General features: G+C 33.6%; 1 protein-coding gene across 1 annotated transcript in view; it reads right to left on the reverse strand.

Moving 5' to 3' along the window:
• Positions 1–21589, reverse strand: part of Camta (Calmodulin-binding transcription activator) — a 151564-nt gene that overhangs the window by 108976 nt on the left and 20999 nt on the right. The window contains 2 exon segments of the mRNA XM_017632160.1: positions 9035–10085; positions 10151–10974. Of these exon segments, the coding sequence (XP_017487649.1) occupies positions 9035–10085; positions 10151–10974 (1875 nt within the window).

A 21589-nucleotide genomic window follows, 5' to 3' on the forward strand; every position in this document is an offset into this window, starting at 1 on the left:
TCCCCCCCCACCACTACTACTCTTCTTCCGCATGCTTTAGCGCCATCTCTTGCTAGTGGCACTCGAGCGCAAGTGAAGTTGTCACTTGAACGTAATCGCAAATGGCAAATCGGCAAATCGGTAAATCGACAAATCGGAAAACGGAAAAACGACCAACAGCAGGAGCAGTAGTAGCAACAACAATAATAATAAAATAGCTTCTTCTGTTGTCTGCTTGCTGTCACATGTGCAGCGGGTGTAAATGGGTGGCCTCTCTTTTGGCTCACTTGCCGAAATCCCAAACGAATTTTGTATGAACACATGTGAATTGGTTGGTTTGGCACTTTTGGTGACAAGAGCTAGTTGGCGCGAGTAAGAGTGTGTGTATGTGTAGCATAGCAAATAAACATGCCACATTATCCTTTCAAAAGTTCAAATTCCCAAATGTCCAAAGGACGTTTTTGTACTCGATACAAGCAAGAAGGAGTCTCGACAAAGCGCTGAAAGATTAACATCAACATATTTTAGTGGGTGTTAAAATTCAAAAATTTGCATTTTCAAGCACAGATTGTAAAGCCTGGTTTTCATTAGGTCATATTTGACGTCAAATGTTGTCAAAACAATGAAAACGGGTTGTCATCTGGTGCCATTTGCGTTTGTTGTCATATATCACCACGTACGGTCATATAAAATGACATCCAAATGAAAACGGCTCTTAACTCGTTAAGTGTAACGAAGGAAGCGCAAGTGGAGTGATTGAAGTTTGAATTGAAGCATGGAAATCCCTTTTAGACAGTGAAGGCCTATACATTTTTGGTTCGAGCGCTGTATTATAACTACCCAAAAAAATTTATATATATAATTTTTTCGAAAAATAAATCGTAATACGTAGCACTTTATTTAACTTTCTAATTACTTTTAACTTTTAAACAGGCGGCAAGCCTCTTTGAAAATATTTTCAAAATTAAGCTTTTTTAAGAATTCTTCGTTTGCCATCCATATTGTTATATGTATTTCATAAAATTTAATTTATGTTTCAAACAGATGGGAGCCCACTTTAAATATATTTTCGAAATAAATATTTCTCAAGTTACTTTCGTTTGACGTCCATATTGTTATTTCTCACAAACAGATGGCAACCTTCTTTGATAACAATTTTCAAAATAAAATTTTCTTAAACTAGCGTCGATAAGCATCCTATTGTAATATTTCATTAAACTTATTAACTGAATTGTGTTTAACTTCATAAAAAAATGATTTTAAAATGGAAGTTTACTTTTTAAACAGGTGGCAACCCTCATGCAATTTGTTTTCAAAATAAAGCTTTTTTATATATTTTTTTAGTTTTACATCTATTCCAATTCCACTAAAATTATAATTTAAATTGATTTTCACTTTTTAAAGAGGTGGCAATCTTAAAAAATATTTAATATACTTCATTTAACGTTTTAATAAAATTGTATTTTACGTTTTAAGCAGATGGCAGCCCTCTTTAAAAATATTTCCGAAAAATAGTTTTTTTAAGCCTCTTACGATTTTCTTTTCTTTTATGATATGATTTAATATCTAGTAATTATCTGTATTGAATTTGTCATTTGAACATATGGCAACTCTCCTCAAAGATATTTTTAAATTAAAGCTTTTTTAAGGCTCTTTCGTTTTCCACCGATATTCTTATACCCCATTTAACACAATAATAAAATAGAATTATTTTTTTTTTTTAATTTTTTTTAAATAAAGCTTTCTTGAACCTCGTTCGCTTGTCCCCATATAGTAATACTTCATTGAACCTTTTAATATTTAAAACTGAATTTTAAACGCTTTTCAAAAATGTTTTCGCTGCACTGGTAAATAAAATTGAATTTAACTTTCTAAACACATGGCAACCCTATTAAAAACATTTTAATACCAAAAATTTCTTAAAAATTTTTTCAAGTGGGACTCATATTTTAATTTTTGGATAGATGGAAGCTCTCTTCAAAAAACAGTCGAAATACAGTTTTTTTAATTCGCATTCGTTCGACATCTTTTGATATCATAAAATTTTGCTGAACTTTTAATTTAAATTGTGATTAAAATTTTAAACTGGTGATAATTTTCTTCAAAAACATGGCAGTGAAAAACGGAGGCTCAGGAGGTAAGTATCGGCGAAAATGCGCTGCTGCAGAAACGGAATCAACCGAAACGATAGCAGGGAAAGCGGCAAATAAACTATCTGCAGGACGATGAACGCTGTCAGCATGTTGGAAATACTGTAACCAGCCCATCGGAGCCCCAATCATGTAGTCAAACGTCCCGGGACAACAATCAAGTAATGGCAAACAATTCGGGGGAAAAGAGTTCAGATCAGGAACTCCAACGAGGGATGCAGCAAAACAGAAATTCAAAACGGCGAAACGATCAAGTTACCAGAGTAGTTAGGAATGCAAAAAGGAAGAATAGAATGCGGAAATAAAGAAACAATCAGAACTAATGCGCATCAAGCCAAGCTACGCAGCAAACTGATGCCCAATAAGGATGAAACAAATGTTATATCAATTCAGAAAACAAGAGCGGCACCAATCTTATTAGAAAAACGCAGAACAGAATTTGTCCCAAAAATTTTTCAATCAAATAATCTTCTAGAGATGACGCCCACGCCGGCAATTTTAAAACTAAAGTTCAAAAATGTTGACTTCATTGTGGAATTCGGCAGAATATCTATGTATATTGCGGAACAAATGTTGTTAAGTTTTCCGACTTTAGTCCTGCAATTGCCACGCCTATTTCTAGGGGTTTGTCGCCTTAAAAAAAAAAATCTTTCCGTACAAATATTATATCTGGTATAGGTATTCTATCGAAATCCGCCATAAAATTTTACTTATTTCAAAAACCCAATGTTTAACACCCTACTAAATATATCTCAATCAACATAAGTTTTCGAGTATTTTCATACCATAATTTTTTTAAGTGTAAGTAAAACAAAAACCATTTTGTAACAGAAAATATTATTTTTTAAATAAGAAAGTCTTTTTCCCTATATAAATGTTATTTTTTCTCATAAATTCACATAAACACTTTTTATCACGATAATGCTATCTTATTAGCAAAAGAAAATTAATCTTTTTCACATAATCTAGCATAACTTTAACAATGAAACTGGCATAAACATTACAATAATACTCAGCCTTAAAAACAGTAAAAATACTATTTATCGATGAAAAACCATAAAAAATAGCAAAAATTTTACCACAGCGCCACCTAGCGTTAGTTTGAGGTAAAAATTAACATCCAAAATTAGTTCTACGACCAAAAAACAGTAACAATACCATAACTTTCCAGAATAATTTCATTATTTGATCGCATTTTTACACAGTTTTTTCTGTATGCAGGGTTACCAACTTTAAATATCAGATCTATAAATTTTACAAGAGGCGTGTCTATAAACAGAACACCAGAAGTTGGACTCGCAGTTTCTCGCAGACGGAACTATTTCAATTATGACACACATACTTAGGGCCGGTTACTCATTGTCCGATTAGCTCTAACAACAGGTTAAACATAGTTATAGACGTTAACGACTCCCTGTTGTAAGCACTCGAAAAATTGTATACTGTTTTATGAATTTCAGTAGATATATAAAAAATTAAAGTAATACTAGACCACAGATTTATTAAAAAAAAAAAATTGTCAACAATCAGATTGGTTTATTATATATCCGCACTAGTGGAAAAATTAATTTATTTTTAATTAGACTTTATCATTATACAAAAATAACCTACATCCCACATGCATAGATACATATGTATACGAGTATATCGAATTACTTACCTATCTATGTGTCGGAACCCCCTTGCCCCCTCATAATTGTTTCCTCCTTTTTCTATACTTGTTCATACATACATACACGCATCCATCCATATAAATAATTCCATATACTTAACAATTGTAATGGCAAAGAAATCAATGAGCTTTCACAATTCACAAAAGTCGGAAGTGGCAAACGAAACAAATTTGTACTTCCCAAGTTAGTCAAGTGCAATTTGTTCCCTGAGGTGTAAATACACAACAGCGAATTCAGCAAATTTTCAAGAAACCACCAACTGCATATCAATGAACCGCAAACACTTGTGAAACAAACTTTTCCCATTGCTACATCAGGCCGAATGATTCCAGCTAGAGTGTAATCAATTGACGATTGGTAAAAGTAAACAAAAAAAAAACATCGCGCATATAGGTACGAGAATAGAATCAAGTTTTCTAAGTTTAACTAATTCGTTTTAATTTACTTTAAATAGCAACAAACAATAAAATTGGAATAAATCATTAGTATAACAGAAAAGTGAAAAGTTATTTCGAGCTGATTATATTTAAATACACGTACGGTAGGTAGCAAGCAGACAAGCACTTGGAGGGCAAAATTACATTTGATAGGTAGAACATTTAGCCCAAGACTTGTTTTTCAATTTATACATTGGTCGAGAAAGGTGTATCTAATGTTAAAAAATGCTTGTGGAATTATAAAAACTTATCAAATTTAATAGAGAAAAATGTTCAACAAATTACCCGGTTCAACAAAATTTGGACGAGCTTTATTTCGAAAATGGAATTGACCTCATCTTATAATTTTTTTTTTTTATCCTCACTTTAAATCCATTTACGAAATGTTGAAGTGTCGAAAAATGGCCAATTTCACAAATTCAAGAAAAAAACTTTAAACGTTGTTTTCTTTGTACTATTTATTTATTAATGAAAATCCAGAGTAGAAATGAGTGCAAAATTCCCGGAAAGTTAAAAAAAGTGATTTTTATAGAAATCCTTGCAATTTGATATTTTATTTAAACTTGCTTGCCTGATGTCAGAACGAATAAGAATGAAACTAAAAATCGAAAAAGAATATTGTTAACATTTAAAACAAATACATACCTGCTATTGAAGAACTGATTTTTTTTTACTTTTCCGCGATTCTTTCAGCCACATGAGCTAGAATCCATAGGACGAATTGTATTTTTAACAGACTTTAAAAAAGGAAGACGGTTATAAGTTCATCGAAATATTTTTTCATGTACATATGTTATCGGATAACTTTGAACCACGTCTTCCGATTATTCTTTTTTTTTGTGAGAAGGTTGTATTTTTTGGCTTAAAATTTACTTGTTATTTACAGGCGTATTTCTGAAATTTACCGTTATATGATGGGGATGGTAATTTTAGTCCGATTTCAAAAATTTTCAACATATCGTTTCTTTGAGCCAAGGTTAATAAATGTACCGATTTCGGTAGAAATTGACAAACCGGTTACCGAGATACACATATACATATAGGCGTAAGTGGGTGGTGTCACGCCCATTTTTTCCAAAAATTTCCATAAGTAGCATTTTCTGCTGAGAGGTCATTGAATATATTGATTTTGAGTAAATTAGCTTACACAATTACTGATTTATCGCAGTTTTCGTATTTCTGTAAATAACCGTTATATGGGATGGGTGGGCGTGATTCTTGTCTGATTTATGATGTCAAAGGGTGTCTTAGTGAAGCTCTAAGCAATGTTCGTACCGAGCTTGGTGGAGATTGGTGAAGGGAATACAGAGATACAGCATTTCATAGTAAGTGGGCGGTACCACGCCCATTTTCAAAAAATTGCATAACTGTCTCATTGTATGCCAAAATTATACTTCGCGTACCAACTTTCAACAATTTGGATCCAGTATTTACGGAAATATCGTAGTTCTTGCATATTTCGAAAATACCGTTATATGGGAGGTAGGCGTCGTTATTATCCGATGTCGCCCCTTTTCAATCCCAACCTACCTTGGATAAAGGGAAACTTACCTACCAAATTTCGTGGGCATATCTCAATTTTTTCCCGAGTTATCGTGTACACGAACAGACGGACGGACAGACGGACGGACGGACAGACGGACGGACGGACAGACATGGCTTAATCGATTTCTCTTTTCATTCTGATCATTTATGTATACATTTGTCTATACAAATTCGGCTGTTACAAACAACATATTCTTATTCACATCCGACTTCGTATTCGATTTCGTTTTAAAATTTCTCGCAACTGTCACACAATTTCCGTAGCCATTCCAAATTGCACGGTTAAACTCCACCGAATTTGAGTCTGAATTCAATTTTTAAAGCTACCGCAGTATACCGCTCTCACGAATATTCTGAGTAAATATTTTTCATTATTTCTGTTGCTTGCAAAAGTACTTTGCCTTCGCTGTAATTTTTCTTGAAGAAATAAGAAATGCATATACAAGCGAGCATTTTTTTCTGGAGAGGTGTTAAAAGATTTAAGAAATTTTGATAGAAGAAAATTTATTTTCCATTTCTTTGACGTCATTTTGTATGAGTTTTCCGAGAGCTGTATACTAAGCTTAAATAAGAACAGCGTGAACGGCGAATATTTTGTTCCAAGAAGCATTCATCAGAGAGACAGCGAAATGTTTGGGGATGCCTTTCTTGCAATCAGCCTGAATATCTGATTTTAAAACTTAAAAGATACGAAATACGCATTTAAATTGCTACAGGTAGTTTAGGAAAACTTAACATACCATCAATTGAGATGCGAATCTGGGTCATCGCCTGGCCAAAAAAGTATTTTCAGCCACGAAATGGCGAAATCCCCTTCGCCGCCAGTTGCAAGTGGAGATGCCGTTTTTAAATCGATTAAATCTGAGAGCGATTAATCGAGCCCTTCTGGCCCTTTAGTTCCGACTCGATTAAAAAAATTCGAGAATCGACATTCGATTTTTCCTCAATTGATGTATATTGATCTACGGTTTACCTCAGAAAATCTATAAAATTTTAAATAAATTTTGGCACAAAAATATAATGGGGCTTGACACCTCCCAACTTTTTAACTTGAGCGAGCAAAGGCCAAAGAATTCAATAACCTGCCTCTCTTTCTCCTCTTGGAAATAACTCTATACAAATTATGGGTAATGCTACAACAAAACCTGCAAAAATCGGAATTCGAAACGTTATGGAAATTTTCACAAAAATTTTGCACTCCCTAATTACTCCTATGTATGCAAAAAAAAATCCACTTATGTATATACGTAAGCTACCTTGTATTATACACTTTTTAAAATAGTGGTTAATTTCGTAGTAAAACATACTTTTTTACAATTTTTTTCATTTGTAGTCAAAAAACAAAAATAGCAAAAAAAAATTAAACATTTCCTAAAGTAAGGTTAATATGAATTTCCACTAAGCATTAAATGACAAAAATTTTAATGACGATGTTGGGCATTACGTTCATAAAAATAGCCGTTATTGCGATTCATGAAACAACTTTGCAACTGTGCGAACAAAATTGTATGAACGACTTATCGCAACTCCGGATTGCAAATGCAAATTTTTTTTTTCAAAATGCTGCACATAAGTGAAAAAGAGACGTTTTTAAATTACATACATTGGCATACATAATTTAGCATTTTGTTTTTTTTTCCAAAGTATTTACGAATTGTTGCTACTCGATAGGTTATGAATAAAACAGGATATTAAAAATGTAAGTACGCTTTAAAAATTAAAATAATAGCTTGGTCAGATCACGGTGTTCTGTTTCTTTGTAAAAATTAAGTAAAAGACGATATTTAACCAAATATATGAAACGATCTAGCATCGATTATTTTTATTTCGCTTCGAATCGATTCAATTTTTTTTCTTTTATTTCGATCTGGCATCTCCAGTTGCGAGTCAACTTGGTGTGTATGTAGACGAGTTCACAATCGAACTTCCTTTTATATTCACAGCCAGAAGCTTCAATATTTCTGCAACGAAATCCATCATCCCACTCTTCGTCACGTAAACCAAGGCAATTAGGCTAACCAATCACTTCCCCAAGGTAGGGCATACATATGCATGTCACTTGCAACATTTTACGAGCCATGAACAAAAGCCCTACGCCGCTACCCAACAGCCCGGCTGCGCAGAAACAAGCGACACCTAGTAGAAAAATATTCAAAGGTACCGGAACCGGTGCGGGCAACACCTCTTCCTGACCTAGCACCACGACCCCCGGCATCAGAGTTGCTAACCCTTGCCCATCAACTGAATACGTATGGGGAATGAATACTAGTTTAAGAGATGGGTTTAGGCTAGGTGCCATATTTTCACCCTGGATGTGAACTAATCATAAGAGGTTGTTAGGTGTGGTGTCAATGCGTGTATGCTGATAGCGTGGCGTTTTTTGAGTTGCATATTAGTGAAGAAAGTGGCATTTGCTTAAAAGAGCATTGCCCTTTTAATAGACATAAGCCTAACTTTCCAAAACTAAGTTTGCTTATATTAGCACTAATCGAAAAACGTACATTACCACAAAAAAACAAGGATATTTAAAGCAACGTAAAGAGAACACAAAGGCTACATATATTAGCGGCTATATTTTTTCACTAGGTTGATGGCTTCGCTTTTGATTAGTCTATTCCGCCTGAGGAAAGGTCTATTTGTATTAATTGAATTATGCTCTCGTATGCCGAACACGTATCAAGCAAATTGTAAGTGTAAAAAAAAGAAACCTAACAAATAAAAATAGAACGAATGTCTAGCCAATAAATTAAAGCTTAATAGCTATGGCAGAGGAATGGTATGGAGATATTATGTACTGTCTTAATTTTAGTATTTCAGTATTTATATATATTTTTTTCTTTTACAGTAAACAAACTCCTCACTTACAAATGTACATACATATGTACATATAGCACAATAATAAACAAATAAAAATGGGCAAACAAAAGGCGAATCCGTGTAAATCAGCGCGTTGATACAAGAGTTAAAATACCCAAAGGTGCGAATAGCAAGTCCCAGGTGGCACTTCATTGTCCAAATAGACAACAAAGCACTCCTAATGGCGGACAGAAATGTTTTATTCATAATTCCAGCTGAGGGGCAAGTACATAGGTTACAAGTGAATGATTTCATTTCTTATTTGTTGGTTAACATTTTCTGCTTCCGAGCAAATCCGACAAAACACTTAAATTGTTAGTAAAATCAAGGTACCAAAAAACAAAAACAAATGACACAACAGCAAGCGCTGCTAAAGCAAATAAAATCGACTTACCGCTCCCGCGAGGCACATTTGACACTGAATGTTTTTGCTGTTGTTGCTTCTGTTGTGGTTGCTGTTGCTGTTGCTGATGTACGGTAGTTGTTGTTGATTGCTGCTCCTGCTGCTGCTGATGTGGCGCTGATATGACTACACCTCCTGCGCCTCCACGTGTATCTAATTTCAACTGGACATCCGATAGACATATTTGCGTTTCCTGCTGTGGTTGTTGTTGCTGCTGTTGCGTTGCTTGAGTGTCAACAATTCTCATGCCACTTGTGCCAATATTTTTGTTAGTACTTGCCGCAACTGTATTATGGCTTTTACTGCCACTGACCACCACAACTTTACCCACACCCACACCATTGACGCTCGCATTGTTATTATTGCTTGCGCTATTATTGGCAAACACTGTTGTTGCATTGGCTAAACGAAAATGTGTTGAAGCTGTTGTGGCAGCAACAGCAGCGGGCATCGCCGATTTCTTTGTCATCGCAACTAATGATGGCACATTGCCGCTAGTACGATTCACTGTGATATTGCCCAACCTAGTTGTTGTTGTCATGGCTGAGGCTGACACACCAGCAGTGGTGCCTGTAGTCTGTTGACTTTTAGTGGCACGTGTGAAGCTCAAAGCGCCCGTTTGTGTGTTGGTGCTGACACTAACCGTCTGCGCTGCTGCTGGTGTTGCCACATGTGCCGAGGCCACTGACAACGTTGAGCCCGACGTAGACGAGGAAGCAGAGGAAGATGAAAATAGTGTATTGGATGGCATACGCTCGACGATGTTGTTGTTCGCCGTGGAGACGGCAGTGGAAAGCGATGATGCAGAAGCAGAAGCTGTGAGCGCAGCCAACGATGAGGCAGAAGGATTGCGTATGACTAGTATGGATTGTGACTTCTCCAAGCGTTTGAGTGTTTGCAGCACGAATGGTGCTTTGCTGGCGACACTGTTGCTGCTATCGCTATTGCTGCTCAAACTGCCGCTGCCCATGATGCCGCTGCCGTTACCGCTTTCTTTGGCTCGTCCCAGACGATTGCTGTCGGTGCTAAGGCTGCGCGAGGCCTACAAATAGAATATTTGTATGATAACGAGACTCGATTTTTGCTATGCAAGTAGCAATTACTCACCGTTTTGAAGAGATACTGGCGATCTGCGGCTGTAGCATTGGCGGACGATTTCTTCATATTCGCCGTATGCAGCAACACCGACTCCAATTGGCTAGCATTGATTGGCGTTTGCAGCAGAATGGTATTGGTTGTATTGCCAGTTGCAGTGCCACCGCCGCTGCTGCTGCTGCTACTCCCGGCAACCGAAGCCACTGCACCAGTGCCACCACCGCCACTAGCAACGCTTTCTTTAGTGGCAACATATACTGTGCTTTTGCTTGTTGGTGTTGTTGTTGTTGCATGTGTTGTTGCTTGTATTGATTTGCGTGCAACAGTCGTGGTTGTGGGCAATTGTGTCAATGTTGCAGCAACGTTTGTTTTATCAATTTTCTGTTGTTGCTTATGCTGCTGATGTTCGAACTGCTGTTGCGGTTGTTGTTGTTGCTGTTGTTGTTGTTGTGATGGTGGTTGCTGCTCATTATAAATACTAATAATGCCATGCTTATTCTGTATGACAATCTGTCCGTTCTCATTCCGTGAGCCGCGCAACAATATTATGTTGTTGGTTAACTGCTGCGCCAGTGATTGCTTTTGCGTCGTCTGCAGTTGAAGCTGTTGTTGTTGCTGTTGCTGCTGTTGGTGTTGTTGTTGCAACAGCTGTTGTTGTTGTTGCTGCTGCTGCTGCATTGATGTGGAAGTGTTGTGAGTCGTTGTTTTTGTTGTTGTTTTGGTTGTTGTTGTTTCTTATGTTGTAGTTGTTTTTGTTGTTGTAGCTGTGGTAGTTGGCTTTGTTGTCTTCTCGCTAGCAACATTGTTGTTGCTTGATTCGCCGTTTGCACTAGACGCTGCAAAAAAAAACAAGATCAAAAACAAAATGTTACTCATACGCCATGTAGGAAGAGATTTTTCTGTTTCTATTTAATGTTACGCATACGCCCTGTGCTACTGAGTTCGAATGAAGGTTCATTTGGCTTATAGCATGGACAGACGGCAACGTTAAACCGGATTAACGGCGCAGTTGATCTGATCAAAATTCTACCCTGACAGGCGGCAGTATTGCGGATTAAGCGAGCCGCGAAGTCATGAGTTCGAAACCCACGGCCAGCAAAACTTTAAAAATTTTGTTTAGATTATTCAATTCTTACTTTTATTTATTTTTTTAATGTAGTTATAGTTGCTCTGGTCTTTAAATTCAAAAAAATTTAATTAACTTGCATTCTTTATGTAAAATAACTTTAAAAATACTCTTAAAGGTGTAATTCAAATGAGTTCTTATTTAATTTCAATTGGATTCCTACCTGAATTTGTATGGTGTCCAAGCTAATTTTGCATATTCTGTGTTATCTACGTTCTCTGAGTTTTGGTCAGTGTTGTCACTGAAAATGCCATTGATCCGTACTAAGTTAGGGAATTTAGTGTAGCGCTTAGTCTGGATCAATTCCCCGAGATAATTCCGAATTATCGAGTTTTCGCGGATAAACGCTGCTATCTGTCTATGCTTTTATCGCTGTTAAAAAGCGATGAAATTCGGAAGACCGGATTTTCTCATTTTTTTAGCCATTCAGGCTTTTGCAGGATTCTCCGTATTTTCGCGATATTTTTTCTGGATGCTTCGGTGATTTTTTAATTTGTTGGCAACTTATCTGGTGTCTCTGTGTTTTTTGGGACTTTTCGTGATGTTTTTAGATATGTATATTGAGAACTTTCAGTATATTTTGTTGGCAATCTTCGAGGTTGGAGTTGGCTCATACAAAAATCACGTCATTTTTTTTTTTACTCTGAAATTAAAACCACTCCAAAAAAAAGGTATCTGGATTGTGGATTTTTTTTTTAAATTTATGGAGGATTTTATTCTTTTGAAGGAAAAGATATTGGCGCTTACACATATGTTAGTTTTTTGCCGAGCTTCTCCTCCGATTTGTGCCGTGCGCCTTGATGTTGTCACACAAATGGGTGGGAGACCTACAATTTTACGTCGACCCGAACGGCGATTGTATTTTAATGAGAAGCTGTTTTTCATGGCAGAAATACATTCAGAGGTTAGCCATTGGCTGCCGAAGGGCGATCGCTATTAGGAAAAACTTTTTTTTTTTTTTTCAATGATATTATTTGAGCTTTGTACAACTATTGGTTTGTTAGGAAAAATGGGAAAAACACCGAAGTCTTAGCGGTAGAAATTTTTTTTTTTTTTTCGATGTTGGGTTGAACAGGGCTTAACCCCAGGCATCGCAGCAGCCGCCATATACATATATATATTAATCCATATACATAGGTTTCTCTAAAGATTTTGTGGATTTTTATAAATAGATACAGGTAAAGGGGTTTCACATATTCTAAATTAGTTACAAATTAAATAAAACATCATAATATGGGTTTCAAGTGGACATATTTTCGGAAAATCCCCAGTTCAGAAATATTTTTAGGAAGGTTTCCACTTGTTTTGAATCGTAAATTTATTTAATTTTTTGCTTAGAAAATAAAGTTACAATATTACTATTCATGGTTACTAAAAAAAGAACCTTCAACAAAACTTTACTTATATAATAAATGTTATCCCTTAGGATGCTAGTGTAAAGTTGCCACTTATTTTCGATTCTACAAAATTTAACTAAAATAATGCAATATTCTGGATAAAGGTTACCAGGTTTTTTGGTTGTAATACAAATTTTAAAATCTGATGAATTTCAACAAGCCTTTCTTTGTAAGATATGTACACTTCATCCTAGCCTATTTTTAAATAATGCAATTTTTTAATGCAATTTATTAGATATCAAAAGCTAAAGTTTTTTTAATTCTTCTCTCTCTTCTCAAAATATTCTTTTTGTAGAATTCTGCGGCTTCATATAGGCTAAAATTTTGGCAATATTTTTTGTTTATCAACATAACTTTTTTTTTAGTTTTCTATTTTTATTTTTTATTGCTGATTGCTGAGGTATTTATTAGGCTCAAATATCAAGCGAAAATATACATAAATATGTGTATATTACACAGTAATTCTAAATAATAAATTCCATTAACAGTTATTACATAAAAAAAAAAAAACAAATTATAAATTAAAACTCTCCAAGCGACAATTATTTTATACCCAAACCTTGGAAACTTTAAAAAGTATATACATTTCGAGCAAAGTTCCGTCAAAACTGGTACTAATTATTGAATTGACAAAATTTCCGAAAACAAAAGAAGAACAGTTAGAAGATAAAGTTGAAGAATTTATATATCTAAGTACTTTTGTAAATATGCAGTTGAAACTAGTGGAGAAGAGCTGATAAAACTAAAAGTTGCTGATGTAATAAATAAAAAGGCCTATGAAGAGCTATAAATAGATTCAACTGGTCAGATAAACAGGAAATAAAACGTATTCTGTCGTCGCTCAAAAACTTGATGATGCTACTGAACTGAAAAAGGTAGAGAAGAAGGCGACAAATAGGCTATTGGTGTTATCGCTGAAATCACAAATAAAGCTTAAGATAAGCCACCGTGAAATCGTTACACTTTCACCATCAGTCTTAACCGCACACGCTTCAAACGAAGGTAAATAAAGCCTTTGTTCTACTGGTTCAATGAGTGATACAAATTTTAATATGCGCAACTCTTCCATCTTATTATTGTAGTACACTGACTCGACTCGTTTTTCGATTGTTCCTCGTTTCGTGAATAAATCTCTCTAGACATTCTTTCCTGCCAGGGATAATATATTAAGACAAATCACCTGCTCTAAAACCTGCCTCATAAGAATCATCAAAAATCTGTGTTCTGTTTCCTGCTTCATCAAAACAAATATCATGGAAATTTTTTTAAAGCAGAACAAATATTAGCTGGTGCTCCATGCAATATCTTAGATAAATTTTTTGGTATAAAACCTTTTTTCTCAATTAAGAAATGATTCGAATATTTGTTTGTTTCTTCCGTAAAACAAAAATCATGAAACTCTTTTAAACTATTGGCTACTGCAGTCAACATACCACATAAATCAGGCGGTGTAAAACCTGTCTTATGGAAATCATTTAAAACTTTTGGGTTTTTCTCTTTTCTCATTGCAGCAAGTACTATGCAATCCTTTTAAATTAAAAGAAGCATGCATTCCTGCTCCACATAACGTATTTAGATGATAAGTTACTTGGCGTAAAATCTGCCTTATAGAAATCATCTAGAAGTCCTGTTCTGTTTCCTTTGTCACTAAAACAAACACTATGCAACTTTTCAAAAGCGTCTTTAGCATTAGCTTCTCCTCTACCTAATATACCGGATACATTATGCAGCGTGCAACTTGTTTTCCTATCTATGTCCTCAAGAAAATGTTTTAAATGCTGTTTTTTATATAAATCTTTAAATGCTTTTGCGGCATTGCTCCACTCGTGCTCCACTTAAAATACTGGACATATGAGCTAGATCTATTCCTTCTTTTTCTAGGGTTTATAGATATTGTGTTTTATTTCCTTCTACATCAAACCACAGTTCATATGAACCTTTAAAAGCTCTAGGAGCGATTCCTTCTTTTTCTAGAGCTTTTAAATATTGTGTTTTATTTACTTGCTCATTGAACCAAATATCATATAGGCCTTTAAAAGCTTTTGCATGCATGAGTACGCCATATACGGTAGGGTCATAGAAGAAAATATTAGATATTTTTATTTACTTTTTATTATTATTTATTTATCCATCGATTTTCATCGTTAGTAGCTTGACTTTTTTGCAAAAGAAGTAAAGTCTGTAAATAAATAAGTTTTACAAAAAATCTGTTATATTTTTATTTAATTTTTTCCCTGTTAAAATGTGATTTTTTTCATAAAAATGAAAATAATTATGTTGGGAACATGATCTGATCTAAGTAGGAAAACGATATACAGATCCGTAAAGTACGGCCAAATCTAAAAACATAGATCAGCGTTAGTGCTATGAAGAAATTTCAGTACCTGCAGGCAAAATTCTTGCAGGCTGGGATTAAGGACTCCCCCTTTCCTCGCTTTCAAATGTGCTATTGGCAAATCCGAAGTTAATCGCCCAAGCTATGTAGGTGAATCATTGTGGATATTTGGAGGTGCAATTGCTTTAATGAGCATACAATTATTATTATTATTTTTATCTTTTCCGATGATACAGCTGTAATTACACCTCTATTCGCTGCATTAACTGCAGATTTGAGGGCAAATGTAGGTAAACGTAGATGGAGTTGGAATAAAAGACAAGATATTAGAGATTTTACGGTTTGCAAAAGAGAATTGTCCATCAGAAAATCTGGCAAGTTTTAATGTTTGCGTGTTTAGCGACTTAAAAATGGTTGGTGTGCCTAGTATTTTAAGGAAAAATATCAAGTTTTGAAATGACACAAAAAAACGCCGAAATGCGTAAACTTAATATTGAGTCGTAGATTATGTATACCATGTTTCCAGATCAGATCATGTCACCAAGATATTTTTGATGGAAAAAAATCAAGCGTTAGCAAAGAAGAAAATAGAAAAATAAATCTTTTGTATATTTTTTTTTATTTGCATTAAAGTCCGTTTTTTTTTAATCGAGCTTCATCAAGCATCATCAACGAAAATCGAAACATAAATAAACACCGTTTTAATGGACAATTTAGAATGTGGACAATTTTAAATGTGTGTGTTAAGGAAATTTGACACAAGAAAATGTCTTAGCCATTTCTTGTACGTCATTTTATATGGAGTTTTTGCTTTTTTTGAGAGCTGCATACTGGCCTTAAACTTTTAGTTTTATTTTCGTTCGCAATGCAAACTTAAAATAAAAATATCTTGAGCAAATTTTATATGTAATCTATAAAAACGATATGCAGATACGTAATTCAAAATTAAGCTTATGTATTTTTGTGTCAATTTAGTGTCCCTACAGTATCAATTTTGTAGGAGGGTACTGGCTTCAACAGCATGATATACATACATGTTGATATAGCAAGATCATTATGGTATGACAATATGTTTTTTCTGATGTCGTAAGATTATTAAGCATTATAAGCGCTCCACTGCAAGAATTTCGTAACGGCTAATAACTTTAATTATTTTTTAAGTGAAATACCTAATTATCTTACGTAGATCTTAGAAATGAACAGTACTTTCAAAATCTTAGAAGAAGTACTTCAGAAGCATTCCGTCAAGATAATCAAGCTGTTCCAGTTGCTAGAGAATATCGAGATAATATTATTTCAAATTGCAGAAGACAGAGAGCATTTTTAGAACTCCCGCATCCACAGCGTGGAGGTGGAGGGCTCTACAATTAGGCCGAGAAATAGTGATATCAATTGATTTTGGTCCGCAATAGTTAAGACTCTCTCAGCTAGTTTAAGATACTGAGACTGTGCTGTTTAAAGTGATTTCCTTAATTTGAGGTACCCCATAATTTAAACATAAAAGATAAGATTCAATCCGAAGAAAAATTTATATGGTTAAAACTTAACCTTTTTTATAAAAAACAAAACAATATACAGCCCGCAACAAAAGATAGCACATCAACATTTTTACCAGTTTTGACAGCTTTTCTTTTGCTTTTTTAAGGTTCATTAATTTTGTATTAAAGTTCAGCTCCATGTCTAACAAAAACCATAAAAGTACAAAATTCAAACTTTGTACAAAAATTTAAAAAATTGCACAAACTTTTCATCCCATTTTCAAGTATTTTAATTAGAATTTCTAAATTAATTTTTGGTATGCAATTTTAGAGCTTATAGCACTGATTTTTGAAGTTTTTTTTTCTTACAGTGTTATGCACTTTTTTCCATATAAAAAATTACTTTATATGGAAGAAAATGCGTAATACCGCCAGCAAAAAAAGAAAAAAAGAATATCAAAAATCAACGCGATTTTTTAGCAACTTCAACCTTGCACTTTATTGTACTAGAATTTAATGAGCTATAAAACTGCACATCAAAAATTATTCTAGGATTTAAAATTAAAATGATTGGACTTGGGATGAAAAGTTTGTGGAATTTGTATTTGATAGATAAAGATCTATATTTTTATATACAAAAAAAGAACATTGAACAAACAAAAGATAAATAGTCAAAACTGTTCAAAATTTTGAACGCCATCGTTTTGTACTTTTAAAATTAAAAACGATCACACACTTTTCTTTTTATTCTAAAATTAATTACTACTAGCAGTAAAGACCTGAGCTATCCAACCATATTACTGTACTCGCCTACTGTAAGATTATTTATATTTCCTTATTTTCTTTTCCCCTATCCCACTAATATTACTTATGTCGTTAAGAAGCTTTTCTAACTTTTTGATATAGTATATTAACTCTCTCATTCGATGGGTTCTTTTTAATAAGACGGTTTAAATATTTTGTTTTATTTCCTGCTTTATCAAAACAAAGACCATGCAATTTTTCAAAAATATGACAAAGTTTAGTACCTGCTCCATGTAATATTTTAGATAAATGTAGCGGCTCGAAAAGTGTTTTTTCACTTAAGAAGTGATTTAAATAACTTTCTTTATTAAAACAAGATTCATGAAAATTTATTAAAATAGAAGCGGCATTATTTCCTGCCATGGATAATATAGCAGTTAAATCACATGAATTAAAATTTGCACTATAGAAATCATTTAATAATTTTGTTCTTTTTCCTTTATTATTAAAACAAACATCATGAAAAGCTTTTAAAGCAGTACAAACATTTCGTTTTGCTCCATATAATATATTACACAAATTACTCAGCGTAAAACCTTCTTTATCATTTACGAAATGCTTAAGATACTTCTTTGTTTTCGCTAAAAAACAAAAATCATGCAATTTTTCTAAACCATCTGGTGTTCCGCTCAACATAATACATATATCCCCTGGCTTAAAACCTATATTATAGAAATCATCTAAAATTTTTGTTCTCTTCCCTTCATTATTAAAACAAATGCTATAGAACCGTTTTAGAATAGAAGAAGCACGAATTCCTCCTCTATGTAGTATGGAGGATAAGTTGCTTGGTTTAAAGCCTATATTGTAGAAATCATCTAAAAATTTTGTTTCCTTTCCTTCACTATTAAAACAAACATTATGGAATTCTTCAAAAGCATCTGCAGCTTTAGCTCCCGCTTTACTTAAAATACCGGATAAGTTATGCATTGTAAAACTCTCCTCCCTACCTTTTCCTTTAATAAAATGCTTTAAATATCGTTTTTTCTTTCCGTGTTTATTAAAAAAGGCATTATATAGATCTTTAAAGGCCTTAGGAGCGTTGACTCCTGCTCCATTTAAAATACTAGACATATTGGTTAGATTTATTCCTTCTTTTTCTAGAGTTTTTAAGTATTGTGTTTTCTTGCCTTCTTCATCAAACCAAAGATCGCATAATTCTTTAAAGGCTTTAGGCGCATTAAGTTTCGCACCACGTAGTATACCCGTTATAGTAGCAATGTTTACTCCTTCTTTTTCTAGAGCTTCTAAGTACTGTGTTTTCTTTCCTTCTTCATTAAACCAAATGTCATATAAGTTTTTAAAAGCTCTAGGAGCATTAGATCCTGATTTATTTAAAATACTGGACATATTAGAAAGCTTTACTCCTTCTTTCCGCAGAGTTTTTAAATATATTGTTTTCTTTCCTTTTTCATCAAACCACAGGTTATATAAGTCTTTAAAGACGTTTGCAGCATTTGGTCCTGCTCCATTTAAAATACTGGATACATTGTTTAGATTTATCTCTTGTTTTTTCAACGTTTTTAAATATTTTGTTGTCTTTCCTTCTTCATCAAACCAAAGATCGCATAACTCTTTAAAGGCTTTAGGAGCATTAAGCCGTGCTTTGCTTAAAATACCGGACACATTTGTTAAACGTATGCCTTCTTTTTCTAACGCTTTTAAATATCGAGTTTTATTTCCGTGTTCATCAAACCATAGATCATACAAGTCTTTAAAAGATTTTGCGGCTTTGTCTCCTGCTGCACTTAAAATACTGGACATACGAGCCAAATCTATTCCTTCTTTATCCAGAGTTTTTAAATATTGAGTCTTATCTGCTTGTGCATCAAACCATAGGTCATACAAGTCTTTAAAAGCTTTTGCCGCATTTATTCCTGCTTTGTGTAGAATACTGGATATATTAGTTAAATTTATCCCATTTTCTTCTAGAGTTTTTAGATATTTTGTCTTATTTGCTTGTTGATCAAACCACAATTCATATAAATCTTTAAAAGCTCTAGGAGCATTAGATCCTGCTTTCGTTATAATACTGGACATACGAGCTAGATCTATTCCTTCCCTCTTTAGAATGTGTAGACACTTCATCCCTTCCCTTGTGGTTAAAAAATGTACGAAATGATTAAATGCAGGTGTCCCGTCTCTACCAATCACACTTTTAGCAAATCTTATTTCTTCATTAATGTTTTTATTTTTAATCTTCTTATAACTAGATCTATTATTTTTTATATCTACCAAAAGCTTTTCCATTATTCCTTCGCTAAGAGGGCCATATTCATGAGATTCTGACCAACGTAATGCTATTTCGTGTAATTCTTCGTAATTATATGGAACATCGGATGTACCTATCTCATCTTTAATAATATCATTCAGTTCTTCCCTATTAGGTTGATTAATTGCAAATATTAGTTTGTCTAAAAATTTCTCTTTTATTTCTTGTTCATTCTCAGTAGAAAGTCGTCTATCTTCGTTTTCTCTTTGCAAAGAAATTGGAAGTTTTAAAATACTTAAAAGCTTTTTTCTTGTTGCTTCTTCTTGCACAAATCGATAAAAACCATTCCCATTTATACACGAACAATCGCTTAAAGCTTTATCGTTATCAAATTTTAAAGGATAGAAATCTTTACATCTCACGTTTTTTAACGTCTTTTCTTCTGTAAGATCTAGATTTGCATTGGTAAAGATAACAAAGTATTCCATACTCTCTCTTAGTTCCTTAACAAAGAGGGTAAAATACTTATTTAGAGAAAACATGCTCCCTTTAGAGGCCAATAACTGGCTATAACCGATATCCCTATTTGCATTGTAAGCCTTTACGTAAGTGATTTTATCTTTATAAATAAGGGCTATGTTATTAGATATATCATAGCTCCTTCCCTCATAATTTATGGAAAATATGTTTTTATACAAAAACATATCGTGCAAGCAGAGCATTAATAAATTGAATTCATATATAATTCTCGATACATGATTCTCGAGTTTGTTATCCCTTTCGGTAGCTGCTAAATCGCGTAGCACTCTTTCCTGTAATGCTATATAATCATCTTGAACTATGCTATTTTTTGCTATTTCATTTTTTATAATGCTGTTCAACTCTTCTCTGCTAGGCTGATTAACTGCAAACACTAATTTATCTAAAAATGCTTCTTTTATTTCTTCTACAAATTGCTGAGAAATTTTTCTTACTTTTATTAATTTCTGCACAGCTGCCGAAAATTCTAACCGTTTTAAAAGTTCTTCTTTTGTTGTCTTATCTAGCGAAAATCGATAAAAAGCACTCTCTTGCGTTTTGTCATTTATAGACAAAAAGTCTTTTAAAATATCCAATTCTTCTATGTTTATGCTATCAAATTTAAGAGGATAAAGATTTTTGAATTTTCTTTCTCTTAAATTATTTTCTTTTGTAATATCGAGGCCTAAATTAGTATATAAAACCAGATGTTCTATATTATTTGATAAGCTATCTGATTTAGAGATAAGGTGTTTAACAAAACTATCAAAGTAGTTATGGATAGAAAAATTTTGTTTCTTTCTAGCAAATAATCGAGCATAACCAATGTCGTTATTTACGTAATAGTTATCGCCATGTTCAATTTTTATATGAATAGATTTGTTTTCATAACGAAGGACAATATCGTTAAATTTATCAATTTCGGAATCTCCAAACGCTAACGATAATAGAGGATATTTCTTTTTATACATTGGCTCTCTAAGTGAGCAAAGCACCGACAAGTCTAATCGATACATAAGTCCAATCAAGTGATGAGGAAAATATCGCTTAGTTTGAAAATTATTATCCAATTCATCCTGTCCAGGGTTATCCTGTAAATCACTACGAAACTCTGAATCCTCATTACTAGTCAAATTTACATCCATGCGCCGCCTCTTTGATACTGTACCATCTTTGTCTTTGTCTATAACTGAACGTCCACGTTTTCTACTCATTTTTTGACTTTGCATACCTGGACTTCTTGAATGATCACTTTGTTTGTGTGAGGAATTCACAATATCTTGCAACGATGTAGAAGTTTCGTTACCTAAAATATAAAACCTCTTATTGTTTTCACTATGTACGGTAGTCTAAAAAATTAGCAAAGCAAATGTATATTTTTTTGTGGCTAATAAAATTATTTAAATGGCTTTACGGTGTGGAGAAAAAATGGCAAAATGATATTTTTTTTAATATTACTATACATATGTATTTTTCATAATAAAACATTTCCGTTGATGTTTGATTAAAATATATACTACAGCTAAAACATATTTACTCAAAGTTTTAAACTACAAAAAAAAAAACATTTGAATACATTC

This window comes from Rhagoletis zephyria, unplaced genomic scaffold (genome assembly GCF_001687245.7).
Source record: "Rhagoletis zephyria isolate East Lansing unplaced genomic scaffold, Rhagoletis_zephyria_1.1 Rzeph_scaffold_00096, whole genome shotgun sequence".
Taxonomy (NCBI): Eukaryota; Metazoa; Arthropoda; class Insecta; order Diptera; family Tephritidae; genus Rhagoletis; species Rhagoletis zephyria.